The 24,047-nt window shown below is 45.2% G+C and overlaps 3 protein-coding genes across 3 annotated transcripts; 1 reads left to right on the top strand and 2 right to left on the bottom strand.

Annotated features, from left to right (window-relative positions):
- The first annotated feature begins 6,295 nt into the window (after positions 1-6,295).
- LOC136496151 (glutathione S-transferase T3-like) lies at positions 6,296-8,049 on the top strand. Its single transcript, XM_066491853.1, has 3 exons — positions 6,296-6,434; positions 6,935-7,373; positions 7,459-8,049. Exons 2-3 carry the CDS (start codon positions 6,945-6,947, stop codon positions 8,047-8,049), a joined length of 1,020 nt encoding a protein of 339 aa, XP_066347950.1. The 5' UTR covers positions 6,296-6,434; positions 6,935-6,944.
- A 141-nt stretch (positions 8,050-8,190) lies between these two features.
- LOC136497580 (protein ALP1-like) lies at positions 8,191-9,634 on the bottom strand. The gene is made up of 2 exons (XM_066493432.1): positions 9,318-9,634; positions 8,191-9,232 (listed from the first exon to the last, which is right to left on the bottom strand). The coding sequence occupies exons 1-2, from the start codon at positions 9,557-9,559 to the stop codon at positions 8,191-8,193; spliced, it is 1,284 nt and encodes a 427-aa protein (XP_066349529.1). The 5' UTR covers positions 9,560-9,634.
- A 6,344-nt stretch (positions 9,635-15,978) lies between these two features.
- Positions 15,979-16,413, bottom strand: LOC136496150 (uncharacterized). Its single transcript, XM_066491852.1, has one exon. It carries the CDS (start codon positions 16,411-16,413, stop codon positions 15,979-15,981), a length of 435 nt encoding a protein of 144 aa, XP_066347949.1.
- Positions 16,414-24,047: the final 7,634 nt, after the last annotated feature.

Here is a 24,047-nt window from a genome sequence, read left to right as displayed (position 1 = left end):
TCTCATGCATGCACACACACGCTCCTATATACTCACTTGTCATTGTAAATTCCTCACTTGTCTATTTTTAGTGGTCCAATTTGCACAGTATGCATGCAAATTAAGCTGCCCAATGACGTGTGCTCATCACAACCGTACCCTACAAATGATCTGCGCAATATGCACAAATGATTTTTAGTGTGACTACTAGTACATTTGTACTACGTCCAGCTAGATCCAACCGCGCAACGTCGGCCCAAGCTTCTGTAACCTCTAACCTCCCAAGAAAAGATTTTCAAAGGTAGTTGAGTTGGTAAAAAACCGCCCCGAAAGTCGGACATAGTCAACCACCTCTAAAAATAGTTCTTGCACAAGTCATTAAATTCATAATTAACATTTTTAAATAAAGTCGGACAAAGACAAGTTTTATATTAAAATTGATGACATTTTTATTTGAGATTATTTTTAGATATCTCGATGAGATCTAAAACTTTCTAATTAATGACTTTTTATTTGAAATCATTTATTAGAAACCCATATATATGTTTTAAGTTCTCATATATTTTCAAACAAACTAGTGAAATTTAAGTTCCTACTTCCTAGTATCATAAAAGAAGGCAACTAACCCGTCAACATCAAGCTACCTGCTTCAGTTAACTCATCACCACGAGTTTCAAATATATGGCGCACATGCAACCTGCCATTCTCATACACGCGCGCGCTCCTATACCACATACCACCATTGTAAATACTCGCTTGGAAATGTTTAGTGCTGCAAATTGCACAATATGCATGCAAATTAAGCAACCTAATGACGTGCGCTCATTGTAATCATGCAATTAAGCTAAACTAGCTAGCTAATGGTCTGCATAATCTGGTTGCACGCAGCCACGCCGCAGCGCATTGACTCCATCCGGAAATGTGCGCTTACTTCTTCTTTCTCCGTGCCTGAGATTAATACGGAGTATCAAGAGTGCTCTTTATTTGGGGTCAAACATGCATGTTTCTCGAAATGGAGAAGTATCTCTGAAAACTTCATTTATTTATTTATTTATGTGTTACCTGTAACCAGTGGCAACGTAGGCCCTGTTCGGCTTGCTGAATCTTGGTCGAAACAGTACAGTTTTAAACTTTCTCCAAATGTCTGAATTCTGATCAGTACAGTTTTAATTGAATTTTGCTCTGTCTTGTATATCCTCGCAGATGAACGACATCATGGCGTCCTCGGACTTGTCGTCCCTGGGCAACTTTGCAGCGTTGACTGGTACCTCCTGGATTTATCAAGGTACAGTGACCACTCGTCCTGCTCTTCAGTTCAGAATGCATTGCTCTGTTTGCTGTGGTTCAGTTCAGTGGTTGTTTCCTATGATTGCACCTTTCTTAGCAAAGGTTTTGGTTCCTTATGTGATCTTGCCAGTAGGATCATTCGCATGTCTCAGCGTTTTGCTTTGCCCATTCGGCCATTCCTCTGTTAGTTCCTGTACCCGTTGTCAGCAGCAGAAAACATGCTAGTAAAGAAAATGCACTCGCTTCATCAGGTTTCTGAAGCCTGAGATACCAACAACATGTCTGAACTCTGAATCGCTGTTGGTGAGCCCCCGGTCTCGTGCAGACAAACTGCGAATAACTCGATTCTGTTCGTCGCTTCACTCAAACAGTAGGAGAAACTTGTTCCAGAAATATTCTTGTTTGGTACTTGCTTCAGAAGATGGTAACACCGGCAGAGGCAAATCTGAAGCTTCCTGTGATGGGGACACGATCAGTTGGTGTCGTTCATGCTGTACTTGCCTGGAGAGCAAGTGATGTCGGCGTGTGGTTGGTTGGTGTCCCGGGCGACAGCCGCTGACCGCGGCCAGGCAATCGGCAGACATCATCCTCCGATCCGGATCACATTGCATTGCCGTTCTTAGTTTCAAGATTACGCACTTTGATTTTGCTTTCCATTCCAGGATTAGGAAGGATCTTGTGCCGTGTTCTTGCCAAGGGCGCGCCGCTGACACGTGTTCTGTCTGACAGATCTCGACCGCCAGCAGCGTGTCGGCACGGTCGTTGCAGAGGACACCGTCAGGTGGGACGACTCGGCCACGTGCCCCGACGTTCCAAGGCCGCCGAGGAAGCCAGGGACGAAGAAGCCCAGGGATGGCTCGCCGACGGCACCGTCGGTGTCGGAACCGTCCAGCAGCTCCAAGGACGAGGTGGCGGCGTCGCCACCGTCACCAGCGGCTCATGTGGACGCTGCTGCAAATGCCGCATGCCACCATTGTAAATACTCGCTTGGAAATGTTTAGTGCTGCAAATTGCACAATATGCATGCAAATTAAGCAACCTAATGACGTGCGCACATTGTAATCATGCAATTAAGCTAAACTAGCTAGCTAATGGTCTGCATAATTTGGTTGCACGCAGCCACGCCGCAGCGCATTGACTCCATCCGGAAATGTGCGCTTACTTCTTCTTTCTCCATGCCTGAGATTAATACGGAGTATCAAGAGTGCTCTTTATTTGGGGTCAAACATGCATGTTTCTCCATGACCGACTGGTGTAGTAACAGGTTTGGCCACTGCGTCCCCAACAATCTACTACACCAAACTGCAGACTACGCCTGGACACACGACACCACCAAGGGATTTTACGCGGGAACCTGTCCCGTAACCCGAGTGTGTGAGCACGTCCCCACCAACGCCACCGCAACCCAATCGAGTAAGAATGCTACGGAATTTTACACGGGAATTTGTCCCGCAACCCTCGCAGTCCTCGATTGAGTGCCAAATGAACTCGTATCCGCCGTCGATCCAATGTCGATGCTGAAACCCCAGCTGAGAAAAGATGACGTAGAATTTGGTGGAGTGGTGGGTGGGAATTGGTTGGGTTGTGGATGGGTGGAGGTGGAAATTGCAGAGCTCAGGTGAAGTGGTGCCACTGCCGGAGCGGACCCAGTTCAACCCAAAGGAGGGACCTCTGGTTCCTTCCGTCGAACACCTCGAAGGCGTTAACGGAGATCCCCTGCCCACCGGAATTACGAACTATAGATCAAGGCGCCCGGTCGTGGAACGTACCAAGATGGACGGAGCAACTGCGGCGAGGTGGGTTTAAGGTGGTAGGTTACCGGATTGTAGGGGTGGCGGCGCCGCTGCGAGACGGTCGTCGCCGGGTAACTAGCGTCGGAGTTGGCCGGTGAAGCCCACTGCCCACGCCGAGGAAAAGGAGTCTCTGATACCAACTGTCACGCCCCGTTGCCGCCGGTCAACGCCGTCGACGTGAGGAGCTTCAGAGAGTACGCGAGAGACGATGAACGGGAAGAGGAACCTTCCTCTTTCACCGAGTTCAATTTCAGAAAATGCGATCGTCCTCAATCCGATACAACGCACGCTTAAAACACCCCCTTGGCCTATGGCCCACATGCCATACTATATCTATTACAAAATTGCTCGAATACGTCTTCTGACTTCTTTAGCGTACTTCTCTTGGTTTACGTCTCCTTCAGGTCGTAGGTGTACCAGGTCTCACATATTTGTTCATACGAAAATCGAAGACATGTTGCTGTTCATGCTTTTCTGAGATGATGAAAACGAACGTTCAGTTTTATCACGTGCTCTAGCCAAATCGACTCTACTGAATGCTATTGAGCCATACCTATTCAGTAGTGTTCAGTATAGTTCCTACTGAAAGTTTTGTTCTGCATTACACCTAGGGCGTACAGTAGCATGCGTGAGATCTTTAATTAGTACGATTAAGATTAAGGTGATGCAGCGTGTACCGATTACCGAATGGTCCACAATTTCCATGTGCTGCCACACTGGCCTATATCGATTGCCCTCCCCGCACATGTACGCATATGCATCTCATCAAACAGAAACCAGGGTTTTCAATTTCGGTATTGCAAAAATTTCGGCCACCACCGAAACTACCGAATTTCGCGAAATTCGGCCGAAATTTCGGCGAATTTTTTTTAGAGACTAGCACATGAAGTATGTTTTTTCTAAAAAAACATTTAAATCTAAACAAATATTAGTATGATTTATGACTACACATCTATTGAATACAAAAATATACAATATAAACAATAAAAAATTGAGTCAAAAGTTATATAACACATGTATTAGTGTATTACAAAATTTCGGATTTTTCTTTCGGCCACCACCGAAATTACCGAATTTCGCAAAATTTCGTCGAAATTTTGAACCCTGACAGAAACACAGCTAAAACAGAAAAAGCAAAGAGGCAACTGCAGCCATGCACGCTTGCTCCTCTTTTTTATCTGCAAGACTGGCTTTGCCCCAGTGTGTGCTAGTGTAGAGGTGCAGAATCATGCTGTCTTTGTCGCATCCATGTACGCCACACACCTCGCACGAGACACTGCCATTCTCCTGCTGCGTCACGGTGAATGGAAGAGGACGGATCCTAGAAAGTGGAAAACAGTGGGCTTTTGGGAAGCTGCCGATTTTTTTTCGGCGATGCTTCTGCAGGTCCCGTTTGATATATATTATAGTATATGCTCTATTTATATCTATCTATATAAACGTTTTTTACCCAAAAAATTCTACCCGTCGAAGATATTATGCTATATTTATTTCTAGCCGCCTAATCACGGTTTGATGGGTAGATCTCACCTTTTGGTCTACCAAAATCTAAACGACGCCTAAGAAAACCTCACCCGCGCGTAAGAGTAAGACCGGTCTATTTATAGGGATTCTGCCGTGGATTCACGTTATAAACTCCCCCGACGCGTCTCCTTTTCACCGATTATTTCCGTTTTAACCCGCCCACGAACCCTCCCGCAAATCATGGAGTTCTAATTGATTGATTGAATCCGTCCTTCTCCATCAATATATACCCGCACAACAAATCCACAAATACGAAATCCCAGATTGGCGGGTAAGAGCGGCGTAGGCCAACCATCAACCGCACCGTCTCGGCGCGGGTCCTCCTCGCTCACGTAGGGTGTACCGAGTGATGCCCTGGTGCGAGTGCACCGCTGCCGAGTGCCGCTTGACGGAGCCGTGTGCAAAGCCAGAGCTGCACCCGTGCTCCACGAGGAGCCGCTCCGCGCCGCCGCCTCATGATCGCGCCGCCGTGGGTGGAAGAGAGAACGGGAAGGAGGAAATGGAGCTAGGGTTTGGGGCTGCAATTGTGCTGCCGTGGGTGGAAGAGGCCCATCGACGGTGCAGAGCTGTCGGCAGCGGCTCGGGCGAGTTCCTGGCCTCCTGCGACGTCACGGGCTCACGGCTTTGAGTGGAGCATTGGTCACGGGCTCACGGCTGCCGCGCTGGACTCCTGTGCTCCCTCTCCCTCTCCCATCTCATGGCCGCCGGTGGCCGTGAGCTCGGTTGCGCCACGGGTGTTTGGAGCGGCGCTGGCTCACGGCACCAGAGCAAGCACAAGGTCCTAATCAGCGGCGAGATCAGTAGCTTAAGACAGAAATTGGGGCCTTGTATTCATTGAATAAAAAAGTGCAATACAATATATAGGACCATAAAAACCATAATAATAATAACTTAAGTGTAGCAATGACCATAAATCCTTAATACTAATAACCAAGGTACAAATTTTTAACAACTTAGTTAGTAGCAATTTCTCTAATATAATTAAAAGTTAAGAAAGGTTACAAAACAGGAAAGGAAATTATAATATAATTTTAAGATTCTCTTGCTAGAAGAGATTAACCATTTCCTTATTCTTCACTTTGGCGGAAGGATTTTCGCTCAACAAATGTAACCAAGCAATTGTTATTTTGATCATCAGCCATTTTACTCGCTTATTCTTCACATAATTTATTGAGAAAACACTAGATTTCAACACTAGCAATGGCTACTGAAAGAATTAGCTCGAATTTAATAAGCTTGTAAACAATATCAGGCAATTCATACTTTTTTTTTTTGCCTTTATTACAAGGGAAACCAAAACCTCACGTAGATTCTTCAAAATTTTAACACCTCTCTTTATCTAATCTAAAATAAAATAACGCAAGAAAGAATAAATCAGATTTGGCGTGCGATGTGCCTTGATTTTTTTGTGGCTTTAACTAATTTTCCTTACTTAGAGCAACTCCAACAGTTTTGCAAATGAGGTTGGCATCCTTGAAAATTTGGCAAAACATGCAAAATTCCTCTCCAACAGCTTGGCAAATGAGGTTGGCAAATTTACGAGCTTGGCATTCTACCCCTCCGCGTGCGTATCTTTCCGCGCGCGGACTCCACTCCGCATCCCTCCCCCGCGCGTCGCTGGCATCGTTCCCGCGCGCGAGACGAACTTTCACCTCCTCCTTCCCGCGCCCAGCTGAGCCCTCGCCATAAAGATCGCGCGCCCGCCCCAATCCTCGCGATCCTGCATCGGCGACTGACTCCACCTCCCCTAGCGGCGACGGACTCGACCTCCCCTGGCGGCGACGGACTCCACCTCCCCTGGCGGCCGTGATCTCCCTAGCTGCATCGGCGACGCGGCATCAACAACCCCTGGTATGTGGCCGCGATCTTCCCCTGCACCATTGACGAACTTCGGCAGCTGCTAGGGTTTAGGGTTTGGTCCTCCGCTTGTGCCATGTATCGATGATGTCTAGCCCAGCCAAGTATACTAGTATTTGGATCAGATGCAAGCCGCCTAGCCGAAGACGTGAAAAACTGCCTCTGATCACCTCCAATCCAGCCAAGTATACTAGTATTTGGATCAGATGCACATATACTGGTATAGTAGTATATAGTAGTATCTCACATGCAGGATAATATATGCCGTACAGAATACAGATCATATGTGCTGCAATTGTGACAGGAGTTGGTGATCATGTTCTTGGATTAGCGTAATGATTGTATATATATATATATATTCTTTCCTGAGTATTCATTCATACAGCATATACATATTCTTTCCTGAGTTTTCAATCGGTGGTGATCATGTTGATGTGTGGGTAATTTCAATTGTGCAGTAATAGGCGTGTTCACATTTGTCATATTTTTTGTAGACTCATTGAAATGGATGGAGATGGTTTTTTGTCGGACATTCTTCTCGATGGACGTGATGCTGAAGTTGGAGGCTTGGACGACCTCACCATTCCTATGACACAAGACACTCAAGAAGTCGATGCGCAAGTGCAGCCAAGTCGCAGTACAAGTAAGGGATCGAAAAGGTCAAAAAATTTTCATTGGAAGGAAGACGAAGTTGTATGCGCCGCCTGGTTGTACGTTAGCAAAGACCCCATCAACGGGGCCAATCAAGCTCGTGGCACATTTTGGGGTAGAGTACGTGCATACTTTGAGGAGCACAAGGAAACCGAAGCTGTGCGGACAGAGAGTTCGATTATGCATAGGTGGCTTACAATTCAGCATCAAGTGAACAAGTATTGTGACTGCTACGAGGCGGTTGAGCGTAGGAATCAGAGTGGACAAACTATTCAAGACAAGGTATATATGTAATTTGTGTTCAATTAGTACCTTAAATTTGTTTTTTTTTTGAAAAGGTATATACGTTGACCAATTCCCTGGACAGATTTCAGAAGCATCGAAGATGTACACCGGATTAGACAAGGACAAAAAGCAATTTACTCTTCTACCTTGTTGGAACATATTGAAGGAAGAAGACAAGTGGAAAGCCAAGAGGATTGAAATTGCCGAGATGGATAAACAAGCACCAACCAACAAAAAACAGAAGTCCACAAAGGTGTCTAGGCCAAGAGATGAAGAAGGCACCAGCAATCAACAAGGTAAAGATGATGTTCCTCAAGAAACCCAAGCAAGGAAAAGGGCAGATGGGATAAAAAAGGCAAAAGAAAATCTTAGGCGAGGAGGTGGGGAAGCTTGCTTGGCTGCGTTGGACACGATGTGGGCAAAGAAGGAGGTTTCTGACAAGGAAAAAGAGAAAGCAAAACATGATAGGTTCATGGCGTCAATTGAGCTAGACAAGGAAGCACTGGAGCTAGAGAAGAAGCGCGCAGCAACTGAAGAGAAAAGAGCTGAAGCGGAGTTGATCAAACAGGAGAAAGAAATCATGTTTGCGGACTCGACCTCCCTCAACCCGCTGCAGCGTGAATGGCTTGAGACGATGCAGAAGGAGATTGTTGCTAGGCGTGTTGCAAAATAAATTTAGTTGGTGTCAAATCATGGTTCAAGTACCTTTAGTTTGTTTTTAGTTCATCCGAACCTTTATTTATTCATCTCATGTTTAGCTAATATTGATTTGTCCATCACTATAAAAAATAAAAGACATAAAATTATTATGTAGCTAATATAAATCTGGACGATGGTTCCATAGGTGTTCGATGAGGTCTTCTTTCATTTGCACGTGTGTTTCCTTGTTTCTGATCATTCTTTGCGCCTCAATATATTCATCAAGTGTACGAGTACCCCGGCCACGAGCAGGTTGGACATTCTCACCACCATAATCAAAACGCTCGTTAGGGTCGACCACGAATCCTTCATCTTCCACAATCATGTTGTGCATGATCACACAAGCCCTCATGATCAATGCTAACGTCTCGATGTCCCAAAAACGAGCTGGTCCTCGAACAATCGCAAACCTAGATTGAAGAACCCCAAAAGCTCTCTCGACCATCTTCCTCGCTGCTTCTTGCGCTTTGGCAAAATATTGCCTCTTGTTCCCCATAGGAAGAGTGATGGACTTGACTAAAGTAGCCCATGACGGATATATACCATCTGCAAGATAATAACCCATATTGTAGTCATGGCCATTAACGGAATAGTTCACTTCTGGAGCTCTACCTTCCGCCAGGTTATCAAACAAAGGAGATCTATGAAGAACATTGATGTCATTATGAGACCCGGGCATTCCAAAGAAGGCATGCCATATCCAAAGGTCGTTCGAAGCAACAGCCTCCAAAATTATAGTGGGCTTGTTCACATGCCCCTTGTACTGACCCTGTTTATCATATGGACAGTTCTTCCACGCCCAATGCATACAATCGATGGACCCTAACATTCCTGGAAATCCTTGTTGCTCACCCAATGCAAGTAAGCGTGCTGTGTCCGCCTCATTGGGATATCTGAGGTATTCATCTCCAAAAATTTCAACAACTCCAGCAACAAACCTACGTAGGCTCTCAAGTGCAGTACTTTCGCCAATGCGAACGTACTCATCTGTCGCATCAGCTGGAACCCCATAAGTGAGCATACGCATTGCGGCAGTGACTTTTTGGAAGCAACTCAACCCAAGAACGTTGGCCGCATTCCTTTTCTGCACAAAGTACTCATCGTGTGCTTCAACAGCATTCATTATGCGTAAGAAAAGTTCCCTAGACATCCTATACCTGAAGAAAACAAAACTAAAGTTTGACAACTCTAATAATATTTGAGCACATAAAACAAATTAATCCCAAGTTGAAGAACAACAACCTTCGACGGAATATTTCGGGGCCGTATGTTGGATTGTCCGCCAAATAATCTCGAAACATCCTGTCATGGCCACCTTCTCTATCCCGGTAAAGAACTCTATGACCTTCGACAGAGCCACCGTGTCTTCCTTTGTCATTGGAAAAGGTTTGCACAATTCGAGCAGCCGATAATATTAGGGAGTCATCATCATCGGATGATGAATCATCCAATTGTCTTCGCGCACGGGACCTCTTCCTAGGCATGATTCCCAGGACCGGCTGGTGGAGGAGATGGGCAGCACACAGGGAGGAAAAGATGCCGGCACAGGGAGGAGGAGATGGGCGGCTTCTGTTGGTGTAGGCCGGCAACGGGAGAGGAGAAGGATCGGCAACGGGACAGGAGAAGGATCGGCAACAAGAGTTCCCGTTTTTCTGTTGACCAAGCACAAAAATAGAGAAGGATCGGCAACGGGAGATCGGCGTTTTGCGTGGCGGCGTGGAAGAGGAGATCGCGACCTCTCCTTCGCGGCGGCCTCCTGCGTGCGACGAAGGAATCCAGGCGCTCGACCTCCCCACGTACCGGTCAACAGAAAAATATTGGTGGGCCCTTCTTTTTTTAGTTTTGCCAAGTCAAAAATAGGGAACTCTTGGAGATGGTCTATTTTTTCACTTGGCATATATTTTAGCAAGTTGCCAAATCACAAGATTTGCCAAGTTAATTTTGGCAAACTCTTGGAGATGCTCTTATATTAATTAACAAACGACCGGCCAATTGATGCCACCTCACTGCCAGTCAGCCACCTCAGCGCCTTATGGCTCAACCGCATGCAGGGTCGCCCGCAACGCGCACCGCTAGGGACGTCGTGCCCTGGAAGCTGGAACGCTGGAACTGGAAGCTTGGAACGAGAGATGGGGATGGAATGAACTGTAGTTGCGACCGTGTATATTCTATTTTGGTGATGGGCTTACTTGTGCACGTGTCCTGATGCGTTTTCTAGATGGACTCAATTGGATGTGTGAAGATAGACTTTGGTTGATGCATGTATATGCACTGTACAATCATGGGCAGTTCTGGTCGGATGTGGATCGGATGAGTGGGTTCTTTCATCAATGGTTAGGTGTCCTGTTCTGCGGTAGTACTTTTCAGCGAACGAACAGTGTTTTTCTTTCACAATAAATCAACATAAGTATCAACATCAGCCAAATTTCAACGAAACGAATAGAGCCGCGTCCTTTGTGGGACGATGAATGTCAGAATCTATTTTTTTCCTGGACAAAGGCTTTGACGCCGATGGTTACGTGCCCACAAAAGCATCACGCATGGAGGAAGAGATGAGAAGGTCCACGCCGTCGTCGCTGCTCCCGGCTCCGTCCGTGCCGTCCTCGTCGCGGCCCGCTCTGCCCACAACGTCACGGCCACTTACGGCCCGCATCTCCTCGTGCCTCTCCGCCCAGAAGCACTGCGCTGATTCTGGGCCACTACGCGCCACACCGCCGTTGCCGGTCCTGCCCACATCGCTGTCGACGGTCCCGCCCGCGCCGACGCGCTGAGGAGAAAATGGGCAGCAGGCGTGCGTAGGCCCATGGGAGCGAAGCGAAGCCGTGTGAAGCCGAGTATTTATTGAGCCGGGTGGAGATATAGATGTCAACGGGCCCCGTTCCCCGAATCCCTATGGGGAATTCATCCATTAGAGGACGGGGATGGTATGAATTCTACCCCCACGGGAGATTAAACGGGGCTGAAGTTATCCCCGTCGGAGATCACGGGGCGAGGATGGTATGCAGGCCCCCGTCCCCGCTCCCCGCGGGGACCCGATTCCAAAGGCCCATATACTGGCAATGCCCAATACCTATGATATATAAGCAATGATGCAACCTTAGCTCCTGTCGAAACGATCAACGGAAACACGAAACGAAAGTTACATTTTATAGTCCCGTTATATCACTTAGGGTTTTAAACCAATTTTTATTAAGCGAAAATACTATAGAACATATATGTGCTATTTAAATAAAGTTTGAAGTATTTAAATAAAGTTTGAAGTGTAAACTTTATAGATGACGATGAAATTCCTGCGACCCATGAGGATCCCCACGGGGACTAATTCCCCACGGGGATGGGGATGGAAAGAAAGTCTCCTCGTGGCACTTGATGGGGATGGGGATGCGGAATTTTCATCCCCACGAGGACGGGGATGGGGAGGCACTCCCCGATGGAGAATTCCTCGTTGACATCTGGAGGTGGAGATCGATCTCCTCCTATTGCGGATCAGACTTGGAGTTAGGCGAGGCACGCACACCAAATTTCTTTTGGACGAAAGCTCTATTTATTTTTTAATTTAATAAATTAATTAAGTAGTAACACATACGTATCTGATGGCGCAATCTACCACGGCCCCCGAGCCATGCATCGCCACCGTATCCACCCAACCTCGCCGTACTCCCCTGTTGTTGGTTGGTTTGTTCGCACTCCGGGATAGAAAAAATAATTCTTATTTTGGTTTAACCTGGCTGCACCCTCCCGTCGTGCAGACCTATTTGGATCTGGTGACACGTGTCCCATAGAATTCATCAAACGATCAGGAGGTAGAGTTTTAAATTGCCTATTTTTAGAGTATACTGAGGAGTTTTTAGTTGCCTATTCTTAGAGTACCATATGGCCATGTGATCGAATTTTTGGAACACGTGTCATTAGATCCAAGCAGATCTACACGGCGGTAGGGTGCAGCCAGGCTGCACCAAAAATTTCCCCCCAAAATAAGTGTCATTCTAGTTTGTCCTAAGTCAAACTTTCTCAACTTTAACCAAGTTTATAGAAAAACAATACTAATAGTTATGGTACCAGTATCATTAGATTCATGGTGAAATGTTTTTCATAACATCAATACTAATATTTTTCTGTATAAATTTAGTCAAAGTTGAGAAAGTTTGACTAGTAAAAACTAAAATGACACTTATTTTGAGACCAAGGAAGTAACAGTTACCATGCACAACTAAATTCCTTTTCCAGAAAATTCATGGATTTTCAGAAAACTAGATATCTGTAGCCCTAGAAATCTATGATGTTAGAGCCATGGATATATAGAAGATATTTGGTTGAATAATCATATTCTTATAATAGAGTAAATAATAACATCTAAAACCTTATACTTTATCCTACAAACTCCAACTCCATCATTGATATCAGCTTGTAGGATAAGGTTTAGGGCCTATTTGTAGCCCCTAGAGACTCTAATGAAAAATACAAGCCACATCAGCAAAAATAATGAAAACCTCCCCTCTCACCTTGCCTATAAAAAGAGGAGAGGGGGCTGGCTTCTCACTTGTTTTGGTTCTCTCTTTCTCTCTACTCCGGTCTCCCTCATTTGACAGAATAAATTCATCTTACTCAAATGTGAAAATTCAGAGATCAAACCATCATGAAGGGGCCTGGCCAAGTAACTCTAGAGATGATGAAGGGGCCTTCATAAGGGCTGAGTAGTTTGTGTTGTCCCAAGGTATTCTGGATACGCTTAAGGACTAGATCTCCGACTTGAAAAGTACAGGGGCGCACGTTCTTATCGTAGTCACATCATAGGCCTTAGAGGTACCTGGCAGACTGGAAGAGTGCATTAAGCTTGATTTCTTCGGCACTGTCAATTTCTAGCGACCGGGTTTCGTCTGCTTTGCCTTCATTGTATTGTTCAACCTTAGGAGAGTTCCATATCAAATCTGCTGGCAAGATGGCTTCTAAGCCATAAACTAGGAAAATGGAGAGTACCCTATCGCTATACTCTACTGAGTGCGTAGTCCCCAAACTACCTTAGGTAACTCATAGATCCACTTGCCGCAGTAATCTTTGAGCTCGTCAAATAACCGAGGCTTCAGTCCGGCTAGCAATAGCCCGTTAGCCCTCTCTACTTGAGCGTTTGCTTGTGGATGAGTGACAGAAGCATAGCCGATGCTGATGCCACAATCTTGAGCCCAACTTTTGAACTCAATAGCTGTGAAAGGTGAGCTGAGATCAGTGATGATCCGATTGGGCATCCCAAATCGATACATAATGTCTTGCATGAACTCGACTGCCTTTGCAGTGTTGAACTTCACTAGTGGTTTGTACTTTATCCACTTGGTGAAATTGTCAATGGCCACATAGATGTACTCAAAACCACCCGGTGCACGTTTGAGAGGTCCAACCATATTGAGCCCCCAGCATGAAAAAGGCCATGATGGATGGATGCAGATAGATTGTGAGGTGGGATGTGGGCTTGCTTGGCAAAGAACTGACAGCCCTTGCAGTGTCGCACCAACTCTTCTACGTCTTTCAGTGTTGTAGACCAATAGTACCTAGTTCTAAAAGCCTTACCAACTAAGGTCCTAGAGGCTGCATGGTTGCCACAACACCCGGAGTGAATTTCTTCCAAGATCTGCTGCCCTTCTTCAGGCGTAATGCATTTGAGAAAAACACCAGATGATGCACCTCGCCGGTAGAGCCTGTCTTCGACTAAGACATAGTTCTTGCTTTTGCGCGTGATCTACTCTGTTTCTACCTTGTTAGCAGGCAGCTTATGATCTCAGATGTAATCAATAAATACATGCGTCCATGTCAGGCTGACCACTAGTACCTGGACATCAGGAGTTAGAGTACTGGTGGATGTGGAAGCTTCTTGTTTGATTGAAGGGACTTGGAGTTCCTGAACAAACATATCAGGGGATACTTGGGCTCTATTTGATCCCAATTTGGCCAAAACATCAGCTGCAACGTTAAGATCTCACATAACATGGAGGATTTCTAGGCCTTGGAAGTGTTTCTCAAGTTTGCAGACTTCTGCACAGTAAGCATCCATGGTCTCCTTGGTGTAGTTCCAATCCTTGTTGACCTAGTTGATGACCACTGAGGAGTTGCCATATATGAGTAAACGCTTGATGCTAAGTGAGACTGCTACTCGGAGGCCATGAAGGAGGGCCTCATACTCGATTTTGTTATTGGTAGCAGGCCAAAGTATTTGTAGAACATACTTAAGCTGCTATTCATCTGAAGATATAAAGAGAACGCCAGCGTCTGCGCCTTCTAGCTTGAGGGAACCATCGAAATACATCTTCCAATGGTCGAGGATAACTGTCGAAGTAGGCTGCTGGGCTTTAGTCCACTCGGCTATGAAATCAGCCAAGACTTGAGATTTGATAGCCTTGCGGGAGATGAACTCGATGTTCTGAGCTCTGAGTTCGATAGACCACTTGGATATGCATCCTGTTGCATCCCGATTGCATAGGACGTCGCCAAGTGGGAAGTCAGATACCACTGTTACCTTGTGCTCATCAAAGTAGTGGCGTAGCTTGCGTGAAGTAATCAAGAGGGCATAGAGGAGCTTTTGTACATGTGGGTACTTGGCCTTGGATTTTGATACCACCTCGCTAATATAATAGACAAGTCATTGTACCTTATATATGTGCCCTTCTTTAGCCCGCTCCATGTCTATTGTTGTGCTGACTACCATAGTAGTAGCTACAATGTAGAGTAGGAGTGGTTCATGCTTCTCGGGTGGAGTAAGTATTGGAGAGGTGGACAGGTGCTCCTTGAGCTTCTAGAAGGCTTCGTCGGCTTCAGCTGTCCACTCCAACTTGCTCAACTTCTTCAACAACTTGAAGAAGGGCAAACCTTTCTCCCTGAGTCGCAAGATGAAATGATTGAGGGCAGCCATGCACCCTGTCAACTTTTGAACATCTTTGACGCAATGAGGTCGAGTCATCTGAGTGATTGCTTGAATTTGTTTTGTGCTAGCTTCGATACCCGATGGCTCATAAAGAAACGCAATAGCTATCTGGAAGGAACTCCAAACACACACTTTGTTGGGTTAAGCTTCCACTGTACACACGAAGACTGTCAAAGGTTTGTTTCAAGTCAACAATCAGAGTAGAAGGGTCCTTGGTCTTGACGATGACATCATCCACATAGGCTTCTATATTATGACTGATCTGCTCGCTTAGGCATGCCTAGATAGCCCACTGATAGGTTGCACCAGCATTTTTAACCTGAAGGACATGGTCATATAGCAGTAGGCACCAAATAGAGTGGTGAAGGATGTCTTGCTCTAATCTTCTTTACAGAGGGCAATCTGATGGTAACCCGAGTAGCAATCAAGGAAGGACAAAAGAGTCAACCCTGCCGTAGAGTCTACGATCTAATCAATGCGAGGTAAGCTGAAGGGATCCTTCAGACAGTGCTTGTTGAGATCTATGTAGTTGATGCACATGCGCCACTCTTTCGAGTTCTTCTTCTAGATGAGCACAGGATTGGCCAGCCAGTCAGGGTGAAGGATTTCCCTAATGAACCCGGCTACCAATAGCTTGGTGATTTCCTTCTTGATTGCTGCTTTCTTATCTGGTGAGAATCGTTGTAGACGTTGCTTGACCGGCTTTGAGCTGGGGTTTAAATCCAATTTGTGCTCAGCCAACTCTCTTGGAACACCTGGCATATCAGTCGACTTCCACACGAAGATATTCTTGTTTTCCCTGAGAAAGTTGGTGAGTGCAAGTTTCTATTCTTTGGAGAGGTGGGCACTGATGATAGCCGTCTTGGAGGGATCACCAGTACCTAGATCAATCTCGAAGGTATCCGTCTTAGAGGGCGGTGCAATGATTCTTGCCTTCTTAGTCGGAATCTCCATGTCTTCCAGCTTAGTCTGCTGTGCAAGGTTGGCAATCTCCTATGCTTCATAGGCTTGCTGCGCTCTAGCTACAATCTGGACGGCTCCCGTGTCGCAGTCGTATGAGCGCTTGAGGTCACCTCGGAAGGAGAGCACGCCATTAGGACCCGACATCTTGAGCAAGAGGTATAGGTAATGTGGAACGTCCATAAACTTGGCCAAAGCAGGTCGACCAAAGATAGCATGGTATGATGATTCGAAGTAGGCCACCTCGAACTTCATGAACTCTGTTTGAAAATTGTTTGGGTTATCAAACGTTACCGGAAGTGTGATCTGTTCGAGTGGCATGGCAGCCTTGTCGGGTACTATCTCGTAGAAAGGGACGTCAGTGGGGGTGAGTAGGCTGGTAAAGTCCAGGTCTATCTTCTTCAGCGTATCTGCAAATATTATATTCAATCCTACGTCGCCATCAATCAGGACCTTGGGTACTGTCATGCCAGCTATTGTTGGACCCAGGACAAGTGGATAGTGGTTAGCATTAGTCACGCTAGTCCATTGATCTTTTTTGGAAAACTAGATCGAATGCTCGGACTAGTTAAGGTACTTTGGCGTTGAGGGCTCTTGATGAGGACATGACACCCATGCATATGACCATGTTTGGCACATGGTATGGAGGGGTAGAAGGCCAGCAAGGGTGTCCAAGTCAAGAAGGAGGTCCGAGGCTAATTCGGTTCGAGTCCCTGAGGTGGAGGCCCAAAGCAACTCAAGTTCGAGTCTGCCTCGGCCTCCAGGACCAGTCTGCCTTAAACTGGTCACCCAGGACGCATCCAGACTCTATTTTTGATGATCCACATATGGACGGAAAGCTAATTTGATAAGGAAGACAATACAAGTGGTCTCACGTTAAAATACCTTTGGAATCAACAGGAATCATCGAAATAAGTCAGTATCCAGAATCTACCAAGGTGCTACGACACCGTCTTTTGGTCCGTTGGACCGTGTATCATGTTTGGGCCCATTAGGGGGCGTGTATAGGGGGGTGACACCCAAGACTCTATAAATAGCAGTCATCGCTCTCCTTAGGGTTTGGGTTTTATTTAGTTCTTAATTTCCATGTTAAATAAACGTTGTTTTGCTGCAACTGTACCGCCAAGGCTGCTTGCTGTGAACCAGGGCCTCTGTTCTTGATCTTGTTTGCCTGTGGCGATTAGTCCTTTCAAATAAACACTTGAACTCCTTCTTGTTATCATAAGCCTCATATTTATTTGCAATTTCAGATTGCGTTCATCCCGTTCTTGCTTGTGTTCTCGATTCGCTTGCAGGAAAGCCTTCTCGGCGAGGTCAATCATGTTCACGTGGTTGATAACCAATAAAGCAGTGGTGTAACGGTTGTGGGGGTCCAAATCAATCTTGGCTCGAAGCCTAGATCATGAACGTCGAGTCTCCACCAATCAACGCTATCATACCTTTTGAAAGATTGGACCTAGTCTACATCAAGTGGTATCAGAGACCTTATTGCCTGTTAGGTATAACTTTGTTTTCCCTTTAGATTGTTACTGTTTTTATATTACCTATAGTCCACAAAAAGCCAAAAAAATATACACCGTCACATATTCCCTTTCCTATAGCCTCGTTGTGTTGTGCAATTTTGTCTCTGTGTAGCGTGGTTGAGTTTGTGCCCTAGGTCAAGCTCTGATTGCTGGTTTTAGATCGTTTTTAGTCCAGTTTATGTTTTTCCCTTTGTTTTTCATCATAATCCATGAACACCTTCAAGTCTTGTTGTATTTCCTTTATATCCATCAAAGCCTAGTCCATGCCATTTAATTTGTTATACTTGTCTTCACTGTTTTCATCAAATCCTTGTTGCCGTGACCAATTTTGCGCATATTGTTCCCGTTTTATCCTCTAATTCGGAGTCAGTTCGTAAAACTGGTCTAGTTTTCGCATACGAACTCAGATTTTGATGTTTTATATATCAAAATCGATCAGAAATTTTTTTGGATCTGTCTATCCCTATTTTTTTGGGTTAGAGATTTTTATTTTGGTCAAAAACTGGTCACAAGATCCACTTTTCGTGATCATAAGCTTTTATCGATGTTGAGCACGTCTTCTAAAATTTTCATAGGCCACGCCTTTCACTTGTTTAAGCTCATATTTTCTGTGGTTACTTCTTTTGTGCTCCTAAGTGAAGAAAAAATATCAAAAAATAAAAATAAAAAGTCAAAGAATCCCAAAAAAACAACGACAGCACAAAAATAGAGAAAAAAGACTGGCAAAAGTAGAACAATATCTAAAGGAGCACATAGAGAGCGCCATTTGAGCTGTGTTTGCGTGTGCTGATTTCTGCCTTATTCCTAATCATATTCCTACTGTTCACATCACTTGATGCATCTGGTACTTGGAACGTGAGTAGGCCAGCAACTAAGACAAGTACTTGGGATACTTATTCAGCTTGCTATTCAGTTGCGAATTTTGCTATTCCTTGCTACTATATTGTGCCTATCCAAGCTTCACTTTCTTCTAACCAAGTACAGGTTTACCTTGAAACTGTTACACTCAAGCTACAACGATATCACAGTCACCGACCGATTACACCACCTGTTGCTTTGGTAAGAACACTTGTAAGACCGTGGTAAGATGCTTAAGAGTTGAGTGCCTTATTTTTTTCTTGTCCACAACCTAAGTAGTTGATAGGGATAATACTTTTATGTCGTCTTTTGCTGTCTTCTAACAATGATAGGTTGTTCGTATCTATCGACTTATGATGATATAGGTGCTGATGAGTACATGGAGTGGGAAATTGCCATAGATAACATATTTGCTACTCGCTTTATGTGTCCAAGGAGGAAGGTAACAAATGCAGCTAGTGTTTTGCGACATTCTGCTTTATCTTGGTGGGAGTCTTTATATCCTTCTGATAAACCTCAAACTTAGAATGATATGAAACTCCTTATGCGAGAAACCTTTGTTAATCCACCTCCTATTTTGACTTCATATGCTGAGGTGCACCATTTAGAGGATGAGTCTGTTATTATTTCTCTTGCTATGACTAACCTTTTGTAGGATAATGTACATAAGCAAGAGGATGACATAGAAGAAAATGAGGAACTCACAACCTCATATGCAAATTTAGAACCATCACTTCACAATGCACCTTTTACTCCTGCTGAGAACACAGGTAATGCCCGTGATGGTACACTCACGGAAGGTGAGAATAGTTTTAATGTACTAAATTCTTCCACAAATCATGCTATTATAGAGCAATTGTTAGTGAAACCATCTCTTGATTTATCTCCGTCCCATGATAATTTGCTTGAAGTTCATTGTGATAAAGATGAATTGATTGATGATGCCTTAGTTTTATATGTTTTGGAACCTGTCACTTGTGCTGAAAATAAATATGTTATTCATATTGCTACTAAAACTGATGAGTTCAAACTATTGTCTTCTTTACATACTTTGGGTTACATTAAATTTGATGTTTTATGTAACCTAGATTATTTGGAGGAGAGCCTATTTAAATATGTTGATTTGCCTTGGTTTTCTAAATATACATATCATGTTATTGGCAAATATAACAAGGGACAATATATGATACATCGAGTATACATTCGTAGTAATATGAATTCTCCTTTTATTGTACAAGATTATGATCGTTTAGAGGGTAGCCATAATAATACAAACATTTTCTCATGTTCCTCAAAGAATCAAGTTCACTTCCAAGAAGGGGAGCATTGTTGGTTGCTACTCTATCTGCTAGATCATCTATTCCTGCATTGTCTTTGGTTAGTTCTAATCTTTTATATGATAGTGTTGACATACATCGTGTGCATTCAGATCATGGAGTCTACATGCTTGCTGAAATTTTTATGCGAGATGACATGCTACAAACTTGGAAACATGGTCATGTTTCTTCTCACAATTATTTCAGTTTCTTTTATTTTTGCAACCCCGTTCTCCTTTATGTTGTGCAGGATCAGTTTCAAGCACAATCGACGTCGAGGACGGCTTTTCGTCAAGAAGGGGAGGATGATGAGGACATGACACCCATGCATATGATCATGTTTGGCACATGGTATGGAGGGGTAGGAGTCTAGTAAGGGTGTCCAAGTTAAGAAGGAGGTACGAGGCTAATTCGGTTTGAGTCCCTGAGGTGGAGGCCCAAAGCAACTTAAGTTCGAGTGTGCCTCGGCCTACAGGACTAGTCTGCCTTAAACTAGTCACCCAGGACGCATCTATACTCTATTTTCAATGATCCACATATGGTTGGAAAGATAATTTGATAAGGAAGCTAATCCAAGTGGTCTCACGTCAAAATACCTTCGGAATCAATGGGAATCATCGAAATAAGTCAGCATCCAGAATCTGCCAGGGTACTATGACACCGTCTTTTGGTACATTGGACCGTGTATCGTGTTGGGCCCATTAGGGGGCGCGTCTAGAGGGGGTGACACTGAAACCTCTATAAATAGCAGCTGTCGCTTTCCTTAGGGTTTGAGTTTTGTTTAGTTCTTGATTTCCTCGTGAAACAGACGTCGTTTTGCTACAACTGTACCACCAAGGCTGCTTACTGTGAACCAGGGCCCCAGTTCTTGATCTTGTTCGCCTATGGCGATTAGTCCTTTTGAATAAAGACTTGAACTCCTTCTTGTTATCATAACCTTCATATTTATTTGTAATTTCAGATTGCGTTCATCCCGTTCTTGCTTGTGTTCTCGATTCGCTTGCAGGAAAGCCTTCTTGGCGAGGTTAATCGCGTTTGCGTGGTTGATAACCAACAGAGCAGTGGTGTAATGGTTGTGGGGGTCTAAAGTAGTCTTGGTTCAAAGCCTAGATCATGAATGTCGAGTCTCCACCAATCGATGCTATCATACCTTTTAGAAGATTGGGCCTAGTCTACATTAGCTCTCCTGCCATGATGTTCCGAATAACCAACTTCCCTGAGCGCTTATTTGATGAAGATGGTAGCCCTACAAAGATAACTGTGATTTGGCCCTTAGACTATTGAAAGCCAGGGTCAGTGTTGTCATCTCCATCTTTGTTGTTATCGGCTTTACCCTTGCCCTTGTTGCTCTTGCCTTAGAAACCAAGTTCTTGGAGTTGTCTACACTCGGCTGCCATGTGCTTGGTGCTCTTGTGGAAAGGGCAGGGTAAGTTCTTAAGGTCTTCGAACTTCTTGTTGTTTTTGTTAGACTTCTTGGACCTGTCCATGGAAGCAAAGGTGTTGTCGGGTCCTCTCTTTCTGCCAGACTGTCCACCCTGATTGGTTCTGGGGTTGTACCCTTTGTTGTCTTGTTGGCTGCATGGGAATCGTTCATGAGTATGTTCTTCAGATGCAATCATCTTCTGTACTATATGCTTGAATTCCTCGATAGTCTCTGGATAATCGTCGCATAATTTTTCAAACTGCCACTTGTACTTGATCCCGTTGGCGAAGTGATCTATCACCTCCCTGTCTGTTATATCATAGACTTGGTCTCGTAACTCAGCAAAGTGGCGATAATATTGTTGGAAGGTTTCATCTGGTTTCTGCTTGTAGGTTCTAAGCTTGTTCTGAGTACTTGGGTGGGTGAGGATGTCGCAAAAGTTTTCACAGATTTGCGCTTAAGTTGTCCTCAAGTATCAATAGAGTTGGCTTGTAGCTTATCAAACCAGGTGAGAGGCACAGTGTCAAGCGCCATGGAAAAATATAACACTTTGATGATGTCGTCGCCGCCTACCAACTCAATAAACTAAGAGTAGATGCGCAACCATTGGTTGGGTTCTGTCTTCCCATCGTACTTGGTATGGTTGGACAACTTGAACTTGTAGGGAAGCCGGACAGAGAGTAGTCTGTCAGAGAAATATGGAAACCTATTCGGTGAGATGCCGACCTCTCTATACTCAAACTCACCTCTGTCTTCCCTGTTGTTGTACTGGTGCCCATGATAGGCCGACTGTGCGGCACACTGATTCCTGTTCTGGTTACCCTGTGGCCCTAGGCGGGAGTGGGCTGGTACTCGCTGTCCTCCTCCTTGGTTACCCTACGATCCCAGATGAGAGTGGGCTGGTGCCCGTGCCTCTGGTCCTTGGGAAGGGTTAGTTAGGGATGTCATTTTTGTAGCCTGCATCTGAAGGTATGTGTATTCTGATATGACTTCGAGTCGTTGCTGATCTAGGGTAGTGTTTTCTATGGCTTAGACATTGGCATAGACGTTTGGCGTAGGGCATAGTGAAGACCCTGTGGCTAGCTACCAAGGCGTAGACATTGGCGTAGGGCGTAGTGAAGACCCTGTGGCCAGCTACTTCCATAAACCCAGGCTCGAGGTTGCGTGATGCGGAGGCTCTGATGGCATCACGATCTTGGTGCTATCGTTCTGCTTCTTCATCTCATAGATGCTATTCATATGCTGCCTCTACAGGCAAGCGCCGTTGTTCAACGTCTCAACAAGCCGACTGATACCGATGCCACTCTTCCTTGCAGTGTTGGGCGCGGTTGCGCCGAGCCTATCGAGCTTTGTTCTTCCTTTCCCTAGCCGTCTTCTGCTCATCTGTCTCTCCGTTGGGTGGCGTAGTGTCCGGGGAGATGTCGGACAAGGCTTCTTCTCCATCTTGGATATCTGGTGGGTTAGGCATAGGGATCTGAGGTGGTTGTCCGGCCATAAAGACTTCTCTGGAGTGCCTAATGGCTAAGCGGGTTACAGATTCTGCAGTGTTGCGCTGTCCAAGATGTCTGTAGAACCGTGATCGTTGTTGTCTGCTGAAAGAGTTCTGTCGTCTTCATAAGGCAAGAGTTCCACCATGCCAACTAGATGAGATGGATTTGTTAAAGAAGTGTCGGGTCGAGCACCCGGCCAATGGACGATGCCTCCTTCGGGTGTGATGGATAGAACCAAACCCTTCTGGGCACCCGTCAGAGGGATTTCTCGCTCAGACTGCACGAGGTAGCTGATCGTATCTTGATAGAGTGAAGTTGAGTTCTTGAGTCCGAGTGGAAAATGAATTGGGTCTTCATCTTGGATTTCAAATGGGATCTCTAGCCTGGACAAAGATGATGTGTCCGAGTGGGAGTCTTGATTGATGGTGACCTCTTGTGTTCGAGTTGGATCGGAGACCGAGAGGTGTGAAAACTTCTCGGCGAGTTGATCCGGCGTGTTCGAGTTGTCGCACTCGAAGTATTGTTTTTTAATAGTACAATATTGGTGATAAAGATCAAGAAATGACCTTTATATTTTCTGTATGTAATTAGATTTGTAAATTTCTTAATATGTTCATTTAAGCCATAAGTCACGTGCGTTGCGGTATGCGTGGGCAAAAATCCACGACCCTCGTGCAACGCACAGGCATATATCTAGTAAATAAACATAAAAATTATGGGAAAATAGACTATGCTAAGGATCGGATAATTAAACAGATTTTTGTGTTTTTAAACATAAACAGCCTTTTGACAATTAATTAAGTTCGTAAGTCAAATCATATGGCCAAATCACAGTTTTTAATAACACGATTAAGCGTCAGCCATGTGGGCCTGTTAAGCGTTCATTGTTTCAAACAAAAAGTGTCGGCCTGTTAAGCGTTGTTTTGATGGGCCAGGCCCGAGTGGGTATTTTCTCGCCTGACATTCCAGCCCGGCCCATGAAAAACCCACCCTCCTTTCTTCCCTCTCGCCGGAATGTTGCGGAGAACCGGAGCGCGATGGCAAGCCGACGGCGGACCGCCGGCGTTCCTCTGTCGCGCGGTACTCTACCCCGCTGTTGGAAGTCTCTCGACGCGCGTATGTGAGTTCCACTCTAACGCTCGTAGCAAGTAAATCCTGTTTTCTTCCCCGTATTTCCTCTTTTTTCGCGTGGGATCGCCATGGGACGCCCTCGAATTCCCGCTACCAAACTTGCAGATTGGCGAGCAACTTGCTAAATTAATAGGGTTTTGAAGAGTGGCGATGTGGAGGGACTAAAAATTTGCCTGGAGCCAAGACATTTGGAAAGACAATTACATGTTGCAATTGGATAACCGCTCCAAAGACGGGCGTTGCGGCAGTGCGATGCGTGGCGCCCCCAGAAAAGTGCAAAGCTTGGAGCAACTTGCGAGGGGGAGCGAGATTCGTTCAAACGATGCACAAGGTTACAAAGTTCTAACTACTGCAAGGCTTT

Source organism: Miscanthus floridulus, chromosome 12, assembly GCF_019320115.1.
Source record: "Miscanthus floridulus cultivar M001 chromosome 12, ASM1932011v1, whole genome shotgun sequence".
NCBI lineage: Eukaryota > Viridiplantae > Streptophyta > Magnoliopsida > Poales > Poaceae > Miscanthus > Miscanthus floridulus.
Note: the sequence above shows the minus strand (reverse complement) of the source record. Positions and strands in the feature narration are given on the sequence as shown.

What these genes read in the sequence shown, in the direction of transcription:
- LOC136496151 (XM_066491853.1), top strand. Translation starts at nt 6,945, where the DNA reads ATGGATGGAGATGGTTTTTTGTCGGACATTCTTCTCGATGGACGTGAT. An exon ending in GACAAACTATTCAAGACAAG is followed by an intron (nt 7,374 to 7,458) that starts GTATATATGTAA and finishes TTCCCTGGACAG; the next exon opens with ATTTCAGAAGCATCGAAGAT.
- LOC136497580 (XM_066493432.1), bottom strand. Translation starts at nt 9,559, where the DNA reads ATGCCTAGGAAGAGGTCCCGTGCGCGAAGACAATTGGATGATTCATCA. An exon ending in CCCGAAATATTCCGTCGAAG is followed by an intron (nt 9,233 to 9,317) that starts GTTGTTGTTCTT and finishes TGTTTTCTTCAG; the next exon opens with GTATAGGATGTCTAGGGAAC.
- LOC136496150 (XM_066491852.1), bottom strand. Translation starts at nt 16,413, where the DNA reads ATGACAGTACCCAAGGTCCTGATTGATGGCGACGTAGGATTGAATATA.